This window comes from Scyliorhinus torazame, chromosome 13, assembly GCF_047496885.1.
Source record: "Scyliorhinus torazame isolate Kashiwa2021f chromosome 13, sScyTor2.1, whole genome shotgun sequence".
Classification (NCBI taxonomy): domain Eukaryota; kingdom Metazoa; phylum Chordata; class Chondrichthyes; order Carcharhiniformes; family Scyliorhinidae; genus Scyliorhinus; species Scyliorhinus torazame.
Genome location: NC_092719.1, coordinates 35002533 through 35026453, shown reverse-complemented (window position 1 = coordinate 35026453; position 23921 = coordinate 35002533). Strand labels below are relative to the sequence as shown.

General features: G+C 51.8%; 1 protein-coding gene across 2 annotated transcripts in view; it reads right to left on the bottom strand.

Moving 5' to 3' along the window:
* Nucleotides 1–18966, bottom strand: part of fbxl13 (F-box and leucine-rich repeat protein 13) — a 444736-nt gene extending 425770 nt beyond the window's left edge. For both annotated transcript variants that reach the window (XM_072471330.1, XM_072471332.1), the window contains exon 1: nt 18860–18966. In XM_072471330.1, the coding sequence (XP_072327431.1) occupies nt 18860–18937 (78 nt within the window). In that variant the 5' untranslated portion in view covers nt 18938–18966. The remainder of the gene's footprint in view (nt 1–18859) is intronic.
* Between the last annotated feature and the right edge of the window lie 4955 nt (nt 18967–23921).

Genomic DNA, 23921 nt, shown 5'->3' with positions numbered 1-23921 from the left:
AATTATATTTCAACTTACGAACCTGATGATTATAATTGGGCAGCCAAGGGACAAAGACTTCAGGAATTTTTATAAGAATTATTGGTTCATTCCCTGGTGTTCTGACTCCGGGGAACATGGGGCTGGAATTGGCCATGCACTTGCCCAGGGTGGCAAAACAACATGATGGTAGAGACGGTCAATATCACAATCTCGGTGTCTGGAGATGAGCAAATATGAACTGGTTGATGAGCAATGGGATGGTGAAATCAGCCGATGATATGACTGCAGCACAACAGGACAATATGAGCTGGTAAAGGTTCAGTGCCAGAGCAATTAGTCCAATGAAGTGGAATGTGCAGTCCAAGTCTAATATCAGCGGCTTCGCTAGCAACTGTCTGGCAGTATTTCGTTCTTTAATTGTCTAGAAGAGTAAGAAGAAACATTCTGAATGCCAGTAAAGAGCGATGGGGGATGGCAGTTAATCACTTATTATAACTGTCTGCATGTGACCACGAGCTAGTATATCAGACCAGCAAATGTTCTCAAGAAAATAATTTAGATTGGAGAACATGGTAGAGGGACAGATTTTTTAGATTTTCTTGCTTCATCAGTTGTTTGCAATCCATGGCAACTTAGTGGCTTGCCTTTTGCACTTTTTCTTCACAAAATCATCGATCACATCATCGCAGGTAAAATCTTTATTGTCACTATTGCTGAACTTAGAATCACTGCAGTGCAGAAGGAGGCGATTCGGCCATCTGCACCAACCCTTCGAATGAACACTCCACCCCATTTACACTCCCCATCCACTCCGCCCTATACTCGTAAACCCACTAGACATTAAGGGGAAATTTAGCATGGCCAATCCAGCTAATCCGCACATCTTTGGGCAATGGAAGGAAACCAGAGCACCCGGAGGAAACCCACACAGGCACGGGGAGAATGTACAAACTCCACACAGTCACCCAAGGCTGGAATTGAACCCGGGTCCCTGGCTCTGTGAGGCAGTGGTACTAACCACTGTGTCACCGTGCCATCCCAATGCCAAATGTTCCTGGATCATTGTACTTCATAAATAATTTTTCACTCTTTTCAATACAGAGAAGAAAGCTCACCGGAAGCATTTGTTACAGATATTGTTAAAAAGATCTTCACAATGGTTTCCGCATTTCGGAAGGTTGCCTGCAAACCATCACATACAAGTCTTTCCAAATCAGCTGGTAATCCCGAAAACACTGACAGTTTCAACTATGAATTTCTCTTTCCCTTTTAAAGTGATTTAATTGTCCCTAGTTTCATCAAAAAATAACTTCCTGTGTATGTACGCTTCTCATCATCAGAGCAACTTATAAATTCTTTGTTAATGTTAGTGCCTCTGCTTCCACTGAGGCAGTCATTTCGAACTTCCATGACAAAACTTTTTTGTAAATATTTTTATCCAGGTTTTTCATTTTATACAATACAAAATAAACAAGTCTGTGTAGACCAGATAAGATTTCCAAAAGCCAAACATTGGAAATAACCCCCAAGACCCTGCTCCCTTAACCAACCCCCCGCCCCCCCCCCCCCCCCCCGAACCCCCTGTCTATACACACACGACTGCGTGGCAAAATTTGTCTCCAACTCAATGTACAAGTTTGCTGATGACACGACTGTAGTGGGTCGGATCTCGAACAGCAATGAATCAGAATACAGTAGGGAGATAGAGAACCTAGTGGAGTAATGCAACGACAACAATCTCTCTCCCTCAATGTCAGCAAAACTAAAGAGCTAGTCATTGACTTCAGGAATCAAAGTATCGTACACACCCTGTCTGCATCAACAGGGCCGAGGTGGAGATGGTTGACAGCTTCAAATTGCTAGGTGTGCACATCACCAACAATCTGTCCTGGTCCACCCACGTCGATGCTACGATCAAGAAAGCACAACAGCATCTATACTTTCTCAGGAAACTAAGGAAATTCGGCATAACCACATTGACTCTTACCAACTTTTACAGATGCACCATAGAAAGCATCCTATCTGGCTGCATCACAGCTTGATATGGCAACTGCTCGGCCCAAGACCGTAAGAAACTACAGAGTGGTGAACACTGCCCAATCCATCACATGAAGCCGCCTCCCATCCATTGACTCTGTCTACAACTCCCACTACCTTGGGAAAGTGCAGTAAGAAGTCTTACAACACCAGGTTAAAGTCCAACAGGTTTGTTTCAACTCACTAGCTTTCGGAGCACAGGTCCTTCGAAGGAGCTGTGCTCCGAAAGATAGTGAGTCGAAACAAACCTGTTGGACTTTAACCTGGTGTTGCAAGACTTCTTACTGTGCTCACCCCAGTCCAACGCCGGCATCTCCACATCTTGGGAAAGCGGGCAGCATAACCAAAGGCCCCTCCCACTCGGCTTATTCACTTTTCCAACTTCTTCCATCGGGCAGGAGATACAAAAGTCTGAGAACATGCACTAACAGGTTCAAAAACAGCTTCTTCCCCGCGGTTACCAGACTCCTAAACGACCCTCTTATGAACTGATCTGATCTCTTCACACATCTCCTCTACTGAGTAGTACTGCACTCCTGTATGCTTCACCCAATGCCTGTATCTATGTATTAACATTGTGTATTTTTATGTACATTGTGTATTATGTACATTGTGTATGTTGTGTTTGCCCTATGTATTTTCTTTTCATGTACGCAATGATCTGTCTCAGCTGTACACAGAACAATACTTTTCACTGTACCTTGGTACACGTGACAATAAACCAATCCAATCATCCATCCTTTGTTATTATATTTTTAAATATTTTTATTGAATTTTTACATCAATACACTGTATAATAGGTGAGCAATAAGGTTCAAATGTAGAATTTACATGTTACCCTTTCATTGGCCTACCCCCTCCACCTCCCTTCCCACTTCCCGACCCCATTTTTGGTGTTCAGGCTCCATCTTGAGCCCGTTCTTCCGTCGTAGATGCTGTAGGCCCTCTTTTGTTTCGGATTTGTTCCTGTTGCCCGATGGCTTTGTTGGAGAGGGGGCCCACTGGCCCCCTCCTCTGTGTTTTCCCGTGTCCCCTCGTGATGTTTTCCTGGGTTCCTCCCTTGCTGCACCCCCCCCCCCCCCCCCCCGTGTTCCTGTCTGCCCTCACTGAACTCCCCCGCCCGACCCTTCTCCCTTCCTATCCGCTATTGGCCTCGAACAGGTCTTGGAACACGCTGATGAATAGTCCCCATGATATTGGATGATGTATTTGATCTTCTCCAGATGGAGAAATTCTGACAGGTCTGCCAGCCAGTCCGCAGCTCTGGGTGGTGATGCTGATTGCCAGACAAGCAGGATTCTCCGGCGGGCGTTTAGGGAAGCAAAAGCAAAGGCGTCGGCCTTCTTCCCCATATCAAGTTCTGGCTGATCCAATACCCCAAAGACTGCCACTCTTGGGCATGGCTCCACCCTTACTCCCACAACCTTGGACATCGCCTCGAAGAAGGTTGTCCAGAACCCGACAAGTCTGGAGCAGGCCCAGAACATGTGGGCGTGGTTGTCATCCACCTCCAGGAAGAACCTGTTCATTCGGGTTCTGGTTAGGTGTGTTCTGTGCACCACTTTGAACTGCATGAGGCTTAGCCTTGCACAGGGGGAGGTGGAGTTGGCCCTGCTCAATGTTTTCCTCCAGAGTCCCCATCCTACATCCGTCCCTAGTTCGTCCTCCCATTCTGTCTTGCTCTGTCTAGTGGTGTCCTCGCACTTTCTAACAGTCATCCGTAAATGTCCCCACAGATCCCCTTCTCCATACCGTCCACCTTCAGCAGTTCCTCTAACGCCACTGCACTCCAGGATTTCTCTTTATTAGGGGGCCGTCCAAAATGGTCACCATTTCACCATGAGGCTGGGCTCCTGTGTTCAGCGGTTTCCCTTTGTCGAGGGGGCACACAACATAGCCGGTTACTGTGTGTACGCCACGTGGATGCACCCCTGCACTCTGACGTCTCCCTTTGTTTAAGGACCCTCCAAGGTGGCTGCATGCGGCGCCATCTTGTTCCTTCACCCTGCATCTTATCTGCTGCGCCAATCCCCTTGTGTTCTCTCTTCGCCCCTCTGTCCCCCCTGCTCCCCGCCCCCAGGCGCTACCTCCCTGCCGGGATGTGCACCGTAGCCCCCCTTGCTTTCATACTTCCTGCGCTAGCTTTCTCTGTTAGTGTGGTCTGATCTTACCCCTTTCCCATGTCCACTAAATATCTATTCCCTCTGCCTCACCCTCTCCTGCATTCCGCTGCCCTCGCCGTTCCCTGTGGTCTGACCTTTCTGTTCAAAGCAAGGCAGTACAGTCCTGCGCAAACATAGTTTCTGTCCATCATAGTTCTTTTTTTCCCCCTCTGTCCTCCTTTGCTTCACCCTCAGCGTTGCCTTGCCTGCTCCTTGTCCAGGCCGTTCGTCCAAACAAACTTTTCCGCCTCTGCCGGGGTGTTGAACTAATGTTCCTTCTTTTGGAACTTGATCCAGAGCTTGGCTGGGACCAGCATTCCAAATTCCACTCCTCTCCTGTACAGGGCCGATTTTGCTTGGTTGAACTTGGCCCTACGCTTTGCCAGGTCTGCCCCAATTTCCTGGTAGACCCGGATTCTGTGTCCTTCCCAGCTGCTCGCCTTGGTCTGCCTTGCCCACCTCAGGATCCTCTCACAATCTGATAACGATGCAGTTTCGCCATCATCGTCCTTGGTTGTTCCCCCCCTTTGGGCTTCCGTCAGACTGATCTGTGTGCCCTGTCGATCTCCGGCGGATTGGGGAAGCTGTCCCTCCCAACTAGGTTGCCAGCGTCTGAGCCGCTTAGCCCGTCAGGACCTGCCTGTGATTCCCTCTGGCAGGCCCACGATACGGATATTCTGGCATCGGGACCTATTCTCCTGGTCCTCAACTTTCCCCTGTGTCGCCACCAACCTTTTGATCTCGGCCTCCAGAGAGACAACCCTGTCACTCTGGTCCATCAACGCTTTTTCCGGCTCGAGGATCGTCTTCCCCTGCACCTCCACCTTCCTCCCCAGTCCATTGATCGCCGTCTGCATGGTGACAAACGCCTCCATCACTGCCAACTTGACCGCCACCTGGATTTCCACTTTAATTGCCTCCCTCATCGCCGTCAGTTCCTTCTTCAGGAACGTCTTCCATCCATCTCCAGGTTGGGGGAGGGGATCCATTGTTCAGGTCATCAGTCTTCTTCTCTCAGGGGTGGCCGGGGACCACTCACCTCGTGGGTCCGCCGACTCATCCACCCACTGCTCGTGGCCTATCCGTCTGCTTCTGCCTTCGCTGCGGCCTCTGGAGCTGCCGTTTGCTGGCATGATGATTCTATCCTTTCCCTTTCTTAATTGTGGGTGAGATACAACCGAATGTTCAGGCTAAATTTGACTAAACGTGCCTATTTGACTATGTTCTGGAGGAGAGCCACCTGATGAGCATCTGCTCATCATATCACCATCACCGAAGTCCCATGACAAAACTTTTAACTGAGGCTAACAATTGTGAAGCATTTTATTAAGTTCTTTCAACATTTTGCAGTGATTTGCTCACAGCCATAATTCCTTGAAGTAAATAGTTCCACAACAGTAAAAATGGCAATTTTGTACTTTTCAAACTTCTCTGCTAAGAATTTTGCTTCAGTTTTCACATGTGATTTCTCTGGATATTTTTTTTTTCGTTCATGAGAAGTGGGCATCACAGACTGTGCCACCATTTATTGCCCATCCCTAATTGCCCTTGAGGGGGCAGTTAAGAGTCAACCATATTGCTGTGGGTCTGGAGTCACATGTAGGCCAGACCAGGTAAGGACAGCAGATTTCCTTCCCTAAAGGACATTAGTGAACCGGATGAGTTTTTACGACAATCAACAATGGTTTGATGGTCATCAGACTTTTAATTCCAGATTTTCATACAAATTTCATCATCTGCAGTGACAGGATTTGAACCTGTGTCCCCCAGAGGTGTTACTCTGGGTCTCTGGTTTCCTAGTCCAGTGACAATACCACTACGCTACCACCGCCCCATATTTGGTGTGGCTTTGTCTGATAAGCATTCCTTTACAAGATTTTTAAAAAAATTTAGAGTACCCAATTATTTGTTTCCAATTAAGGGGCAATTTGGTGTGGCCAATCCATCTACCTTGCGCATCTTTGGGTTGTGGGGGTGAAACCCACACAGGCACGGGGAGAATGTGCAAGCTTCAGATGGACAGTGACCCAGGGCCGGTATCGAATCCGGGTCCCCAGCACCGTTGGCAGCAATGCTAACCACTGCGCCACCATGCCGCCCCAACATTCCTTTTTAATCGACAAGATTCAGTCTCAAAGTCAGTACAGCATCTCCACGAGGGACTACCTCTTTGTCACAAATTCTTTTGACCACCAAATGTTTTCCATGTACCTGCTCCAAGTGTGATTGCAGAAAATTCACTGATGTGTGGAAATCAAAAAGCGGCATACAGGTTTTAAACAAAGTCAAATACATGTACAGCTGCCTCACATAATTCAACTGCAGATTAAATTCAAGGAGCGGCTGGAACATGGGATAAATAATGCACAGAGGCTTGCATTGTTCAGTTTTGCTTGTAGACCTGAATATTTGCCTGCCATATTTGTGTCATTGTCAAATTGCCCACGACAATTATTGATGTCCAAACCTAAATTTGAAATGATATCCAAAACTGCTGCGTCCAAACACTCAGATGTATGGGATAGGAGCTGGACAAAACAGAAAATTGCTTTACAACTTCACCAATGCTGGCCACATAACTTAAAATTAATGTTAATTTGTCCACATGACTCACATCTGGTGTTGAATGAACTATTACGGAATAGACCGGGAGTGCAGGAGGCGAAAGAGACCGGCATTCTGGCCTTTGCGTCCCTAGTAGCTCGGCGAAGGATCTTGCTAATGTGGAAGGAGGCGAAGCCCCCCCAGCCTGGAGGCCTGGATAAATGATATGGCTGGGTTCATAAAGTTGGAGGATTAAGTTTGCCTTGAGAGGGTCTGCGCAGGGGTTCTACAGGCGGTGGCAACCGTTCCTAGACTATCTCGCGGAGCGTTAGAGGAAGGTCGGTCAGCAGCAGCAGCAACCTTGGGGGGTTGGGGGGGGGGGGGGGTGGAGGGGACGTCCTGGGAGAGGGGGGAAAGGGGGGGGGGGAGAAAGGGGGTCTGCCTGGGAGGGTGGATGAGCAAGAGATAACATGAAGGGTTGGGGAAACTGGCACGTACGGGTGAGGGCCAGTGTACAAAGCTGTGTAAATATATCATTTTGCCATGTATATATCTTGCTCTGCGCGATTTCTCGTTTTTTTTTGTTACGGGGGGTGGGGGGGGGGGGGGTTATTGTTTGTAAGGGAGAACAATTGTGTTAAAAAACTTTAATAAATATATATTTTTTTTAAAAACTATTACGGAATAGTATTTGGCATCTTTGACTTCATTAGTGCACTAGTTTCTGAGCCACTCTGCCATTATAGTGATTAGTTCATCGTAGGTTCTGTGCGTAAAAAAGTTGGTCTTCCCTGAATCACAAAATTGATAACTTTTTTAATGCATGAGAAGTTCATCAAATTCACAGAGAAAATTACCTCTTCAATTTGACACTGATGACTCATCATATCTTCTTAGAAGTAGTCCCAAGGAAGACAGCAGTTTGACTGTGGCAACAACACATATCAACACTTTCCTCCTGTAAGAACGCTCATTTTCAAACTGAGCTGGTAATGCAGAATCAATTCTTCCAGATAATTTACATCATTGAAGAATGTGCACTTACCCTTTTGACTTTTGGAAGTTTCATGATCAGCAGTATCTCTTCAAACATTTGTCCTGTTAGAGTACCCATCGACAAATGACTGTTTTCCTTTACTAGGGTCAGGGAATAATTTACAAACATAACAGCAGACTGCTTCAGAGGTTTCCGAAAATATCTACTGATTTCTTCTTTCCGTCATGCCATTTATCTTCACCCTGAGAAATTGGGACCATTGAAGACTTCTAAACATGCTTTCGGCATTGAACCTCAAACTCTTTTCTCAAATTTTCCATGTTACCTATGTTCTCTGGTCTATTTATTGCAAAATATTCAACTATACCCAGTGGAATAGATTTTGGCCATAAGGCAATGTCTTCAGGGTAGGTTTCTTCCCTCACTTCAGCAGCAGAAGAATAATGAGCTTGAACAGTATCTTGTACTTCCATTCCCATTTTAGAGTTCACATCTTGTCAAGTTTTTCAGGCGATATGTTGTCTCCAGAAATCAGCAGGTCGAAGCCATCGTCAAGTCACCAAAACTGTTGGGTGGATGTTATTGTTGAGGATGAATGTGCAGTTTGGGCACTGCTCAAAATTTCAAATATATTTTACAATAAAGTGCCAGACTGTCTTTTTGTCTAGCTTTGTCCTCTTACCTCGCATTCAACATCCTGCGTTTTTGACTGCCAGATGCGTCTCTTCATATAGACTGGATACGATCTGTCTTGATTTCAGTGATTCACAAATAAGTCTACAGAATCTTCTGTCAAGTGAAGCCTCTTTAATCAAAAGCAGATGATTGTTTGAGCTGCTCAAAAGCAGTGATAAATGAAACTAAGCTTATGAGTTGGCAGGGAGGTATTTTTCAGAAATTGTGAAAAGATTTGGTGTGAGGATGAGCCAGAGTTCACTGCCACAATTCTAAATGACTGACACCAAAAATGGCAGTAAATTCAATGTGCAAAAACAACAAGAAGAAGATGTAGGTTGCTGCCCAGCCCTCTCATTCTCAGTCCTGTCTAGCTGGTCTCTGGCTGTGGTCAAGTCACTGCATACCAGCTAACCGCTGTTCCCTGATTCCCCGAGACAAGGGGACGGCACTTGCCTGGCGTTCTGACTATGCTCTGCTCGCCTCACGCTCGAGTGACCGGGCCTCAAGCCTCAACGGCTGCGTGTGCCCCTGGCTGGCTACCTGGCTGATACTGCTGGCTATCTGGCCTGGCCTCTGCTCTCTCACTCTCGCCCTTGCCACCCGGTCCAGTTGCTGCTGAACTCTCTCACTCTCAGATCTGTCTGGCTGGCCTTTGGCTCTGATTGAGCTGCCCATCTCCTGCTGGCTGCTGCTTTCTGATTCCCCGAAACATAACACAGGTGCTTGCCTGGCCTTCTTCGCATCTGTTCATCTCTCAGCTCTCGCTCTGGTGGCCAGCCACAACCCTTGGCGACCGCATGTGTTCCTGGATGGCTGCTGTTGGCTATCTTGCCTCTGTTCTTTTTGGTTGGTTCTTGCCCGCCCTCCTCAGTCCTGCTCCCCTCGACAGCGATTGAAGCCTTGCATTCCGATGTTATGGCGGTAACATCACTTTTGCCTCAGGCTGCCCGTCGGACCGAATGCCAGAAACCTGAGTGCTGCTTTGCACCTTTATTCAATTAAAGTTCAGAAACATCATACAGATTCAAGCAGAAAGTATTAAAACTATTCCAGTTTCAAAGTTCACCTGAGAACCAACCTCCTAAATGCCTGCCTACACACTACAGACCAGGCATATCATGAGGAAGACATAGACAACATGACCATAGAGGTGCTTTCCTCTCATAACATCCAGGAGCTTAAGGATGCCTTACAGGCAAACATCACATGCATTCAACATCATAACATTATCATGAGGGGCTGGCCTGAGTCCTCAAAGGAGCTTTTCCATTACCTCTGCATATTTTTTGCCATCAGAGATGAACTAACCATACAAGATGGCCAACAATTCATCAACCTCCATCCAAAGCAACTTCACTAAGAGCATCCAGGATTGGGAGCAACCAGATATAGAGGGCAATGAAATCATAATGCTGGGCCTCCTTGTATGCTGATATAGAGAGGAAGTTATCTAGGTGTGTACCAAGTAATGCACTTATGCTGCATCAAGCAAAAGAACCACTGCACCTACATGAGGTCCCAGACCTCCTATGGTTATTTGGTTATTTAAGGCGGCTGACATTTTCAAATGGAACATTTGATCTTAACAAACTCGTTCTCAGGGCGATTTGAACTTCGACCACCTGCCTGACATGAAGAGTGAAACAGTCATAACCAAGCTCAAGAGACTCTTCACCACACGTGGCATACCTCAGGGAATAATGATGGACAATGGTCGCCAGTTCATCTCTACTAGGTTTAGAGGGCGGGATTCTCCCAGCCCAGGGCCGGGCCGGAGAATCCCCGCAACTGGGCCACGCTGCCCCGATGCCGGCACACAATTCTCCACGGCGCCGGTCGTGGGCTGCTGTACTAAAGAGGCAGAGTCCCGCCGGCGCCGTCCACACATAGTCGCAGCCAGCGAGAACTCTGCGCACAGGGTCGGGGTGCGGCCTGTGCGGGGGGGGCCTCCGATGCCGGGGGGGCTTCCAATGGGGCCTGGCCCGCGATTGGGGCCCACCGATCGGCGGGCCGGCCTCTCGCTCCCCAGGCCTATTTTCTTCCGTGCCGGCCCCTGAACTCCATGTTGTGTCGGAGCCGGCACGTTGAGGGAGGCCACCGCGCATGCGTGGGTGGGCGCCGGTGCTACTGCTCGGATCCCGCAGCGCACAGTTCGCGCCGGGATGGGAGACTGGAGCGGCCCCTGTAGGGGCCAGAATCAGTATTCCCAGCGGCCCATGCATGCGGTCATGAAATGCGACGGCATTTCCGACGGCGTGGACACTCTGCCACCGAATGGGAGAATCCTGCCCAGGAATTTTGCACATGCCTGGGCCTTTGAGCATATTACAATCAGCCCCCTATACCCACAGTCCAGCTACCTGGCAGTATGCTCAGCTAGGCACAGAGTAATATATGCCCAGGGTAATATGAATTATTATACTGCACTTCTTAAGCCTGCAAAACATGCCACAGCAGGGTCCGCCCGCATTAGGCTCACATGCCGGAAGCCTGGGAGTTCTCCCCAGAGCACGGGCAGAGTGGAAGCGTGTAGAAGTTGTTCAGAGTACTTAATAAAACAATTATTGTTGGAAGTCCTTGATGGTCAGTGTGGTAGGCACCACTGTTGTATATATCACATACGAGATGTAATACGATAAGGCTCCTATACTACAGGTAGGGGGGTAGATCCCTGCCTGCTGGCTCCGCCCAGTGTGCTCACCGAGCTGCAGCCATTTCGGCAGCAGCTGCAGGAGGCTACACATCTCTGCTTAATAAAGCCTTGATTACACTCTACTCTCGTCTCGTCGTAATTAAAAGAGCATCAATTTATTAAGCAGAGATTTTACAATGATGGACCTCCGCATCAAGCCGGATCATCTGCAGCTGCACCCTCAAGCAGACAACGCCAAGTCGGCCTTCGCACATTGGCTAGCTTACTTTGAAGCCTACATCGGATCTGCGACAGAACCCTCTCAGAGGCACAGAAGCTCCAGATCCTGTATACGCGGCTGAGCTCCGATATCTTTCCCCTCATCCGGGACGCGCCTACCTACGCCAAGGCCATGGCGCTACTGAAAGAGAACTACACTCAGCAGACCAACAAGCTCTACGCCAGGTACCTCCTGTCCACGCGGCATCAACTCCCCGGTGAGTCTGTGGAAGCCCTGGTGAGGGACAGCGATTGCCAGGCCGTTTCGGCCGTTGAACATTCCGAACTCCTAATTAGGGACGCTTTCTGTAGAACTCCACCGGGAACCCGCCCGGTCCCGGGGCCTTCCCCGCCTGCATGCTCCCGAAACCCTTGCTCAGCTCCTCCAACCCAATTGGTGCCCCCAAACCAACCACCTCTTGCTCCTCCACCCTCGGGAATCTCAGTTGGTCTAGGAATCGTCTCATACCCTCTTCCCCCGCTGGGGGCTGGGATCTGTACAGCTCTTCATAGAAGGCCTTAAATACCTTGTTTATTTTCGTTGCACTCCGAACCGTGGCTCCCCTTCCATCTTTGACTCCCCCTATTTCCCTCGCTGCCATCCTTTTACGGAGCTGGTGTGGCAGCAATCCGACTAGCCTTTTCCCCATACTCGTAGGTCGCCCCCTGCGCTTTCCTCCACTGTGTCTCCGCCTTCCCTGTGGTCAACAAGTCAAACTCCGTCTGGAGCCGTCGTCTTTCCCCAAGTAATCTTTCCTCCAGGGCCTCTGCGTATCTCCTGTCCACTCTCAAAATCTCCCCCTCTAACCTCTCCCCTTCCATGCCCTCTGTCTTCTCCCTATGAGCCCTAATGGAGATTAGCTCTCCCCTGATCACCGCCTTCAATGCCTCCCATACCACCCCTACCCACACCTCCCCGTTGTCGTTGGCCTCCAAGTACCTTTCGATACACCCACTCACCTTCCCACACACCACCTCATCCGCCAGCAGTCCCACATCCAGCCGCCACAGCGGGCGTTGGTCCCTCTCCTCTCCCAGCTCCAGTTCCACCCAGTGCGGGGCATGGTCCGAAACAGCTATGGCCGAATACTCCGTCCCCTCCACCCTCAGGATGAGCACCCTGCCCAGAACAAAAAAATCTATCCGGGAGTAGGCTTTGTGTACATGGGAAAAGAAAGAAAATTCCCTGGCCTGCGGCCTTGCAAACCGCCATGGGTCCACTCCCCCCATCTGATCCATAAACCCCCTAAGTACCTTGGCCGCCGCCGGCCTCTTTCCAGTCCTTGATTTGGAGCGGTCCAGTGCTGGATCCAACACTGTATTGAAGTCCCCTCCCATTATCAGGCCTCCTTTCTCCAGGTCCGGAATGCGCCCCAACATGCGCTTCATGAATCCTGCATCATCCCAGTTCGGGGCGTATACGTTTACCAACACCACCCACGTCCCTTGCAGCCTACCGCTCACCATTACATATCGCCCTCCATTGTCCACCTCAATAGTCTGGGCCTCAAATGACACCCGCTTTCCCACTAATATTGCCACCCCTCTATTCTTCGCGTCCAGTCCCGAGTGGATTACCTGTCCTACCCATCCCTTTCTTAACCTGACCTGGTCCGCCACCTTCAGGTAAGTCTCTTGGAGCATGACCACGTCCGCCTTCAGTCCCTTTAAGTGCGCGAACACTTGAGCCCTCTTCACCGGCCCATTCAGCCCCCTCACGTTCCACGTTATCAGCCGGATTGGAGGGGCTCTCACACCCCTCCCCCTCCCCCCCCCCGCCCCCGCCCCCTGCCATCTCCTTTTCTGGGCAAGTCCCGTGTCCACGCCTCCCTCACCCTCCAGTCCCCCAGACTAGCTTTTTTGCTCCCCCCATGTCACTCCCGTAAGTCAGCTGACACCTGCTGACCCCGGCTTCCCCCGCTGTCCCATTGACCTCCCCGTGTGGGAGTCTTCCAATCAATATGCGTTCCTTCGTTGCCCTTCCCGCCTTTCTTCCCGCGCGCGGGAGAAACCCTGCGCTTTCCACAGCCCACTCCGCCGCCTCTGGCGCAGCTCCTGTCGCTCTTGTCTCTCTCCCCCAGCCCATATAACATCTCCTGTGCGTGATTGACCCCCTATATACAACAACCATCACACATCAAACCTCAAACATCCCCCCCACCCTCACAAACCCTCAGTTAGAGTCCAACTTTTCGGCTTGTACAGAGGTCCACGCCTCTTCAGGCGTTTCGAAGTAATAGTGTTGGCCCTTGCATGTGACCCACAGTCGCGCTGGCTGCAGCATTCCGAATTTCACTCCTTTCTGGTGCAACACCGCTTTGGCCCGGTTGAAACCCGCTCTCCGCTTTGCCACCTCCGTGCTCCACTCCGGGTATATTCGGATCTCTTCATTGTCCCACTTACTGTTCCGCTCCTTCTTGGCCCATTTCAGGACCAACTCTCTGTCCGTGAACTGGTGAAACCTCACCACCATCGCCCTTGGCGGCTCATTTGCCTGGGGCTTCCTCGCCAGCACCCGGTGTGTCCCATCCAACTCCAGCGACCTCGAAGGGGCCTCCGCACCCAGCATCGCCCCAAGCATCGTGCTCGCGTTTGCCCCGGCATCAGCCCCCTCCACTCCTTCAGGGAGACCCAGGATCCGCAGATTCTTTCTCCTCGACCTGTTCTCCAGGTCTTCGAGTCTTCCCGCCCACCTCTTGTGTAGCGCCTCGTGCTGCTCCACTCTCACCGCCAGGCCCAAGACCTCGTCCTCATTCTGGCTGATTCTTTTCTCTACCTCCTGGATCTTAACCTCGTGGGCCTTCTGGGTGATCCCGAGTCCTTCAATTGCCGAAAGCATAGGCGCCAGCATCTCCTTGCGCATCTCCTCGCGCTGCTCTTCGAAGCAGCGCTTGATGAACTCCTGCAGCTCCCCTTTGTCCCTGGCCCCCGCCATTTTGTTTTTTTTACCTCGCTTCTCCCGTTGCTCCAGTGCCGCTTTTCTGGCCGTTGCACTTCGGGTCCGTTTCATAGGCGTTGGAGGAGGACCTCTCTCTTCCCTTCCCCATGGGTTTTTGTCAAAAAAAGTTCCGTTGGGGCTCCTCTAGCGAGCCCGAAAGTCCATGGTAGCGGGAGCTGCCGAATCGTGCGGCTTAGCTCCGCATCGCCGCACCCCCAGCATTAGGGACGCTTTCATTACGGGCATAGGGTCGGCGTACATCCTCCAGCGCCTCTTAGAAGGGGCTACCCTCGATCTCGCGGCAACCAAGAAACTCGCGATCTCACTAACGGTCGCCTCCCGTAATGTACAAGCGTGCGCCCCCGACCGCATGGTGCCCCACTCCTGGACATCGTGGACCCCACCAGTGAACACCCCATCGCGGACCCCACCAGCGACTGCCCTCAGCCAACCCCAAGCCTGCGCCGGGCGGCAGCCAGCCAACTCCGGGGGATCCAAGTACTACTTCTGCGGACAGACAAAGCACCCCCAGCAGCGCTGCCCAGCGCAGAGCGCAATCTGCAAGGCCTGCGGGAAGAAAGGACATTTCGCTGCTCTGTGCCAGGCCCGCTCGATCGCCGCTGTAACCAGGCCCATTGTTCCTGCGCCCACTACGTGCGACCTGTGGGCGACGCCATTTTCACCCCCGCAACCCACGTGCGGCCCGTGGGTGCCGCCATCTTCCCCCATCAGGCCTCGTGCGGCCCGTGGGCACCGCCATCTTTAATGCTGCCCGCCACGTGCGCCCCATGGGCGCCACCATCTTCCCCACCTCTGGACCTCTGCTCGTCGGGCACCTCATCGGGCCGCTCATCGTCTGCCGACCAGCCAGGGACCTTCCAACACCAGCTACAGCTCGCCTCCATCACGATCGACCAGTCCCGGCCGCACAACCTCGCAACCGAGTCGACGACGGCAAAAGTCGATGGGCACAAGACATCATGCCATCTTGACTCTGGGAGCACAAAGAGCTTATGGGGTGTACCGATACGATAAGGTGCTGCTCCCTTGCGGTACACCCCATTAACCAGAGAATCTCCCTGGCCTCCGGATCCCACTCTGTGGAGATCTGGGGGTACTGCACCGCCTCCCTCACCATCCAGGGCGTAGAGTTCAGCGACTTCCGGCTCTACGTCCTCCCCAACCTCTGCGCTGCCTTGCTACTCGGCCTGGACTTCCAGTGCAACCTCCAAAGTCTAACCCTGAAATTCGGCGGGCCCCTACCACCCCTTACTGTATGCAGTCTCATGACCCTTAAGGTCGACCCGCCTTCTCTGTTTGCAAACCTCACCCCGGATTGCAAACCTGTCGCCATCAGGAGCAGACGGTACAGTGCCCAGGACAGGACCTTCATCAGGTCCGAGGTCCAGCGGCTGCTGCGGGAAGGCATTATCGAGGCCAGCAACAGCCCCTGGAGAGCCCAAGTGGCAGTTGTGAAAACTGGAGAGAAAAACAGGATAATCGTTGACTACAGTCAGACCATCAATCGGTACACGCAGCTCGACGTGTACCCCCTCCCACTCATATCTGATATGGTCAATCAGATTGCACAGTACTGGGTCTTCTAGACAGTGGACCTGAAATCTGCCTACCACCAGCTCCCCATTCGCAAGGCGGACTGTCCGTACACCGCGTTTGAAGTGGACGGCCGCCTTTACCAGTTCCTTAGGGTTCGCTTTGGCGTCACTAATTGGGTCTCGGTCTTCCAACGGGAGATGGACCGAATGGTTGACCGGTACGGACTGAGGGCCACCTTCCCATACCTGGATAACATCACCATCTGCACGACTAGCAGGACCACGACGCTAACCGTTCCAAATTCCTCCACACCACCAAACTCCTCAACCTAACGTACAACAAGCAGAAGTGCGTGTTCAGCACCAACCGCTTAGCCATCCTCGGCCATGTGGTGCAAAATGGAGTTCTAGGGCCCGACCCCGATCACATGCGCCCCCTCATGGAACTCCCCTCCCCCACTGCCCGAAGGCCCTCAAACGATGCCTGGGGTTCTTCTCATACTACGCCCTGTGGGTCCCTAACTATGCGGACAAGGCCCGCCCAATCATTCACCCCACCGTTTTCCCCCTGACGGTCGAGGCTCATCAGGCCATCAACCGTATCAAGGCCAACATCGCCAAGGATAACATCACCATCTGCGGCCACGACCAGCAGCACGCGGTCGACGAGACGTCCCTCCTTCCAAGTCAAGAGCGATCCATCAGACGTCGCTCTGGCCGCCACCCTCAACCAGGCAGGCAGGCCCGTGGCATTCTTTTCACGCACCCTCCATGCCTCCGAAATTCGGCACTCCTCATTCGAGAAGGAGGCCCAAGCCATCGTAGAAGCTGTGCGGCATTGGAGGCATTACCTGGCAGGCAGGAGATTCACTCTCCTCACTGACCAACGGTCGGTTGCCTTCATGTTCAATAACACACAGCTGGACAAGATCAAAAATGATAAAATCTTGAGGTGGAGGATCGAGCTCTCCACCGACAATTACGAGATTTTGTATCGCCCCGGTAAGCTCAACGAGGCCCCCGTGCCCTATCCCGAGGTACATGTGCCAGCGCACAAGTGGACGACTCCTGACCCTAAACGACGCTCTCTGTCACCCAGGGGTCACCCGGTTCCTTCACTTCATAAAGGCCCGCAATGTGCCCTACTCCATTGAGGAGGTCAGGGCTATCACCAGAGACTGCTAGGTCTGCGCAAAGTGCAAACCGCACTTCTACCGGCCAGATCGCGTGCATCTAGTGAAGGCCTCCCGCCCCTTTGAACGCCTCAGCGTGGATTTCAAAGGGCCCCTCCCCTCCACCGACCGAAACATGTACTTCCTTAACGTGGTCGACGAATACTCCAGATTCCCCTTCACCGTCCCATGCCCCGATATGACGTCTGCCACCGTCATCAAAGCACTCAACACCATCTTCGCCCTGTTCGGTTTCCCCGCCTAAATCCACAGCGACCGGGGATCCTACTTTATGAGTGATGAGCTGCGCCAGTACCTACTCAGCAAGGGCATCGCCTCAAGCAGGACGACCAGCTACAACCCCGGGAAACGGGCAGGTGGAGCGGGAGAATGGGACAGTCTGGAAGGCCATCCAGCTGGCCCTACGGTCCAAAGATCTCCCGGTCTGCCGTTGGCAGGAAGTCCTCCCCGACGCCCTTCACTCCAGCTGATCGCTACTTTGCACGGCGACTAATGCAACCCCCCCCCCCCCCCCCCATGAACGTCTCCTTGCCTTCCCCAGGAATTCCACCTCCGGGGTTTCGCTCCCAACATGGCTGGCAGCTCCAGGACCTGTTCTCCTCCGCAAGCACGTGCGGCTCCACAAGGCGGAACCGTTGGTCGAGAGGGTACAGCTACTCCATGCAAACCCGCAGTACGCCTACGTGGCGTACCCCGATGGCCGCCAAGACACAGTCTCCCTCAGGGACCTGGCACAGCTGGGTCCCCCCCACCCCTCTGCCCCGGCGCCACCCTTTCTCCCCCCAGCACCTCACCACAGCCCCCGCTCCAGGATGATCCGTTCTCCCCTTGGTCCCACCCGCGGATGAAGATGGTCTACACGCTCCCGTAGTCACCGGCGACCGAGCCGACACCTGCATCGCCACCGGGACTGCGGCGCTCACAACGGAGGATCAAGGCACCCGATCGGCAGAATTTGTGAACTTTCCCCAAAATGTTAACCTTAAAATGCATGTAAATAGTTTTACACCACCCCCACTGGACTCTTTAACAGGGGGTGAATGTGGTAGTCACCAGGGGCTGGTTTAGCACACTGGGCTAAATCGCTGGCTTTTATAACAGACCAAGCAGGCCAGCAGCACGGTTCAATTCCCGTACCAGCCTCCCCAAACAGGCGCCGGAATGTGGCGACTAGGGGCTTTTCACAATAACTCAATTGAAGCCTACTTGTGACAATAAGTGATTTTCATTTCACCACTGTTGTATATATCACATACAAGATGTAATATGGTAAGACTCCTGTACTACAGGTACGGGGGTAGATCCCTGCCTGCTGGCTCCGTCCAGTAGGCGGAGTATAAATGGGTGTGCTCACCGAGCTACAGCCATTTCGGCAGCAGCTGCAGGCGGCTACACATCTCTACTTAATAAAGCCTGGATTACACTCTACTCTTGTCTCTTCGTAATTGATAGAGCATCAGTCAGTGATTGCAACCCAACGTTTACATGTCATTGGATGTAGAGGTTGTCCTGAGGTCGTGGATGGCACAATTTAAATGCAAGTCCTTTATTTCTAGGAGGACAAGTCTGAAACGAATAACAATGATAGTTAAACGGGCAGAAACGAGAATAGGGGGTCGGATGGCGGCAACATAATCTGAACGTTTAATTGACGTGTTGGGCAGTGATTTCACTCGGTTTGCTTTGCCTTACACGGGTGTTTTGTTTGGGGGGGGGGGGGGGTTAGTTAAAGTCGCCATCGTCCCAGATGACCATGGACCCCTTTTGAGGGGGAAGAGCTGTCGAAACGCAAGAGAAACAATATTTTCAACACAAGCAGATTTCTTCTCCCCCCCCCACAAAAAAAGCAGCAACGAATTACCTCATAGACCTGCGGAAGTGAGTGTGATTTGACGTAGTGTTTCAACACGGGATCTGCGAACTGTAGGAACACCACCATGTCGAAGGCTGGACTGGAGCCTCCCTTCTCAAGGCGAGGCAGCCGCGAGCGCGCGCCTGTTTACCGTCGCCATAGTAACGGGCTTCGAACAGCGAAACCCAACCGTCGCCTCAACCACCACCGCCAGAATCCCGGGACCAAGAGGTTTCTCACCGTACCTTGACCACGCGCCTTGTTTCACTTTTTATTGAGACTTTTGCCATGAAAGCAGCTCACGATTTATTTTCAAATGATCCACCAAAAATGTGGCGGTCGAAGGACCGGGGTAGAGGAGTTTTGAAAAGAAGGAACTTATAGCTCCGGCGTGCGAACATAGATAGGTACATACCAATTAGGAGCAAAGGCTATCTGTCCCCAGCTTTGCTCGGCCACTCAGTAAGACCATGGCGGGTCTGATCGTGGCCGCAATGTCACTGCCCTGTTTTATCCCCATTGGGTACCCTTTGATTCTCTTAGTTAGTCAAGAATCTATGTGCATATATAAAAGCAAGTTACTGCGCGTGCTGGAATCTGGAACAAAAAACCCCCAGAAAACGCTGGAAAGTCCCAGCAGGTCTGACAACATCTGTGGAGAGAGAACAGAGCGAACCAGGGGCGTCATTCTCCGACCCCCCGCCGGGTCGGAGAATGGCCGTTGGCCGCCGTGAATCCTGCCCCCGCCGAAGTCTCCGCTCCCGGAGATTGGGCGGGGGCGGGAATCCGGCCGCGCCGGTTGGCGGGACCCCCCCGCTGGATTCTCCGGCCCGGATGGGCCGAAGTCCCGCCCAGGAATTGCCTGTCCCGCCGACGTAAATCAAACCTGGTATTTACCGGCGGGACCAGGCGGCGTGGGCGGGCTCCGGGGTCCTGGGGGGGGGCGCGGGGCGATCTGACCCCGGGGGGGTGCCCCCACGGTGGCCTGGCCCGCGATCGGGGCCCACCGATCCGCGGGCGGGCCTGTGCCGTGGGGGCACTCTTTCCCTTCCGCCTCCGCTACGGCCTCCACCATGGCGGAGGCGGAAGAGACTCTCCCCACTGCGCATGCACGGGAAACTGACAGCGGCCGCTGATGCTCCCGCGCATGCGCTGGGAAACTGACAGCGGCCGCTGACGCTCCCGCGCATGCGCCGCATTTCCGCGCCAGCTGGCGGGGCAACAAACGCCATTTCCACCAGCTGGCGGGGCGGAAATCCCTCCGGCGTCGGCCTAGCCCCTCAATGTTGGGGCTAGGCCGCCAAAGATGCGGAGACTTCCGCACCTTTTTGCCGGCGCGATGCCCGTCTGATTGGCGCCGGCTTTGGCGCCAGTCGGCGGGCATCCCGCCGTTGGGGGAGAATTTCGCCCCTGAACTGGAAATAGGATGAGATTTACACTGAAGGTGGAGCAGAAGGGCAAGAGAGAGCGATCAGCGAGAGGTGGAGGCGAGGGAGAGATTGACAAAGATGTGGTGGACAAAAAGACAAAGGGACTAAATGGTGGCGAACTTGGCTGAGAAGGGTGCAGATAGTGGCACATTAAGAGATTCGAAAGTGTTAATGGCAGAACAAAGGTAAGCAGTGTGTCAAAGGACAACCTGGAACAGGGAACAGATGGCCCCCTAGTGGGGTAGGGTAGAGGGGGTGGGGAGATGGCTGTAAGGACAAAACAAAATGTGAAGCGGGATGAAAGGGGGTTGGAAAAATGAATCAATGGAATCAATGAAAATGAAATAGGTTGAAGTAAAAATGGTGTGAAGGTGGAGGAGAGAGTTCACAGTCTGAAGTTGTTGAACTCAATGTTAAGTCCGGAAGGCTGTAATGTGTCTAATTGGAATATGAGGTACTGTTCCTCCAGTTTGTATTGGACTTCACTGGAACATTGCAGCAGGCCAAGGACAGACTTCTGCCTTAAAGATACTCTTACAACGCCAGGTTAAAGTCCAACAGGTTATTTTCGAATCACTAGCTTTCGGAGCATAGCTCTGATGAAGGAGCTACACTCCAAAAGCTAGAGATTCCAAATAAACTTGTTGGACTTGCGCCTGGTGTTGTAAGACTTCTTACTGTGCCCACCCAAGTCCAACACCGGCATCTCCACGTCAAATTATTGTACGATATTGAAGTGTTTGGCATCAACGAGCAAAGTACAGTATGTTTCAAAGTAAAACAGCAAGTCAGATAATAACCAAAGTCAACATTAGGTAGGAAATAGGATTCAATACCTATCTTGAAGTATCCACAATTCCTATTCAGCATGATTGATACATTGGGACATAAGCAATCAACTTGATAGTTTCATTTGTTATTGGATGTTCTTATACTTTAGGGCGAATCTTACCAAAAAAGGCAGTGTCAGTCCCAGTGAGAAAAATGGGGGCAGCAAGCAAAAGTGAGAATAAGCATAGCATCATTCCTCGAATCTTGCGTGAGTAAACATCTTGCATCATTTATCCTCTGTGATGTACTAATGCCATCTTCCCTTTCAGGGCAATCAGACGAGCAGCCTGGACCACCATCGTGCCACCTGGACACCACTGACCCCCTCAGAGGGGTATTCTCAGACATCACCATAGAAGAGATAGCACATCTGTCACCCGCAACCTTTACCAGCGCAGATACTCACTACTTGGTGGGATTCAGTAGTAGGCAGGCTTCTGGGTCCCTCACTGGTGAGCACCTCACAACTGAAGATCCACAGCAAGTGGAGGCAGGGACGTGCCAAGGATATGGAACTTAGAGAGATGCCAGAGCCCGGCACATTGCTTAGCCCCTGGCCAATGATGTGCTCCTGGGTCCAGATATCCCAGAGCTGAAGGAACTTCAAAAGTCGTAAGCATCAAAAAGAGATGACAGCATCCCTTCTTTTGTCCAAGGAGATGGTGCTGTCACTCCAACTCAACAAGGCTAACACTGCAAGGGTTGTGTCCGCCATGGAGACCTTAGTGCAGGACATGCACTCTATGGCAGGATATGTCCACTCTGTAGCTCAGCTGATGACCTCCATGGCTGAGGACCAGAGGATGGTGGGGCTCATGGATTTCACTCCAACTACTCCTCTATCCTATGGAGGAGCACAGGGGCCCCTGAGCACCTGAAGGGAAGAGGATTGGCAGGAGCGCATCTCAGGGCCTTCCACCCAGGTAACCCTGGAGGTGTCAAACCCATCTGACACACCCGTCCCAATGAGCGACACACTGCCAGCCCAGTACACTATTGAGGGTAGCCCTGCAACACCCATGTTGCCTGAAAGTAGGCCCGGACCTTCAAGGTCCAGGCCCTCCAGGGGACACCCACCAAAATCATTTCAGGCAACAGGGCGTGGAAGGCAGCAGATTGCCTCATCCTTAGCTGGGGAACCTGGGGATACACACAGATGTAGCGGGAGGGTGAGAAAGACTAAGAAACAGTAGGCACCTAGTAGGCATGGGTGAATATAGATATTAGTTAAGATCGGTCGCCACTGTAATATTGCACTTGTGAATAACCATCACTTTGATCACGAGCAGATCCTCCACCCCATCATTTCATGGTGCCATGCTCCACAAACCTCTGTACACACTTGGCCCTTCACCCGGCCTCCCACACTGATAACTCAGTAAAAACATACTGCAGTTGTTGGGGGCGCCACCCTTACATCAATGTTCATGCCTCTTATTTCTGCCATTCATCTCCAGTGATGAGGATGCCCTGGGCTGACAAAGTGTAGGGAGGCTGACCCACCCCAGAGGTTAGTTGGAGGAACATATCAGGACTCCTGACCTCAAAGAGGGCTGTAGCAGATGAGAGTTCATCCTGTGTCTCAGGACTCCATGATAAGCCAGGACTTCATTGGCAAGACGCGTTCAGCCCTCTGTCAGTCAAGAGTTACACATATTGCTGAGGATGAGTGAAGCATCGCTCTGCCTCAATGCAATCATCATAATTGTCTCACAGATTCTGGCCAATGGCTTTAGCGCCCTGCCAATGAACATGAGCACCATCATGAAAAGCTACTGCTACAGTTATGTTCAAATGTCACTCCCCTTGATGGGAGAGCTCCTCATTCCTTAGTCCTGGTCGTCCCCAAACCAAGAGGCAAAGAGAGTGTCCCCAGCTCATCGGCTTATGTGGGCCCTAGCCATGGCCCAAGGTCCTTCCTCCTCCATCTCCTCCGCAGGTTGCTCCTCGCTGCCCACTTCAATCTCCTCCTCATCTGCAGTTGGTCATTGCTGCCCACTTCAACCTCTTCCTCATCCGAGGAGATGTGCTGCTTCTCCATCTCCTCCTGGTCTCCCCTTCTGCAGCGCCAAGTTGTGGAGCATGGAATAGACCACAATAATGCAACCCAGATTCCCCTTCCATGCAGGGCGCTGGTCCTGGTCATGTGCAGTCGCATGTCGCTGTCTCTGTTGTCACTTGATCGGTGTGAGTTGAAAAGCCAACTAAGGTGGCTCTGTGATTCTCCAGAATTATATACTGAAAAGAAGTGAACACACTGACATATGTGCAACAGAGAGTGGCCACTCTTTCTATGTGGATTGTTTGTCCACCATACGCCACGAGGTCTACCTACATGACGGTGCTGCATCACATGGGTCTAGTTCCCACAGCATTTGCCTGGACAGTAGGTTGCACTTTGCTCCAGTGTCAAACTTAACTTTTAGTTTTGCATTGCTGTAGGCGCTGTTCAAGGTGATGAAAATGTCATCCTTCTCTGTGATGGTGTAGAGTTCTCCCTTTGTGTATTGATGGCTATGGACTTACAAAAACCATTTTGGTTGGATGATTTCCAGTTTTGGTCATGTGATCAAAACAAGTTTCAGATCATCATAGATCATCATAGAATTTCTAAATTCTAAATTCTTGGAAGTGCAGGGTCGGATTAGGACAAGTCAGCATGGATTTAGTAAGGGGAGGTCGTGCCTGACAAACCTGTTAGAGTTCTTTGAAGAGATAACAAATAGGTTAGACCAAGGAGAGCCAATGGATGTTACCTATCTTGACTTCCAAAAGGCCTTTGATAAGGTGCCTCACGGGAGACTTCTGAG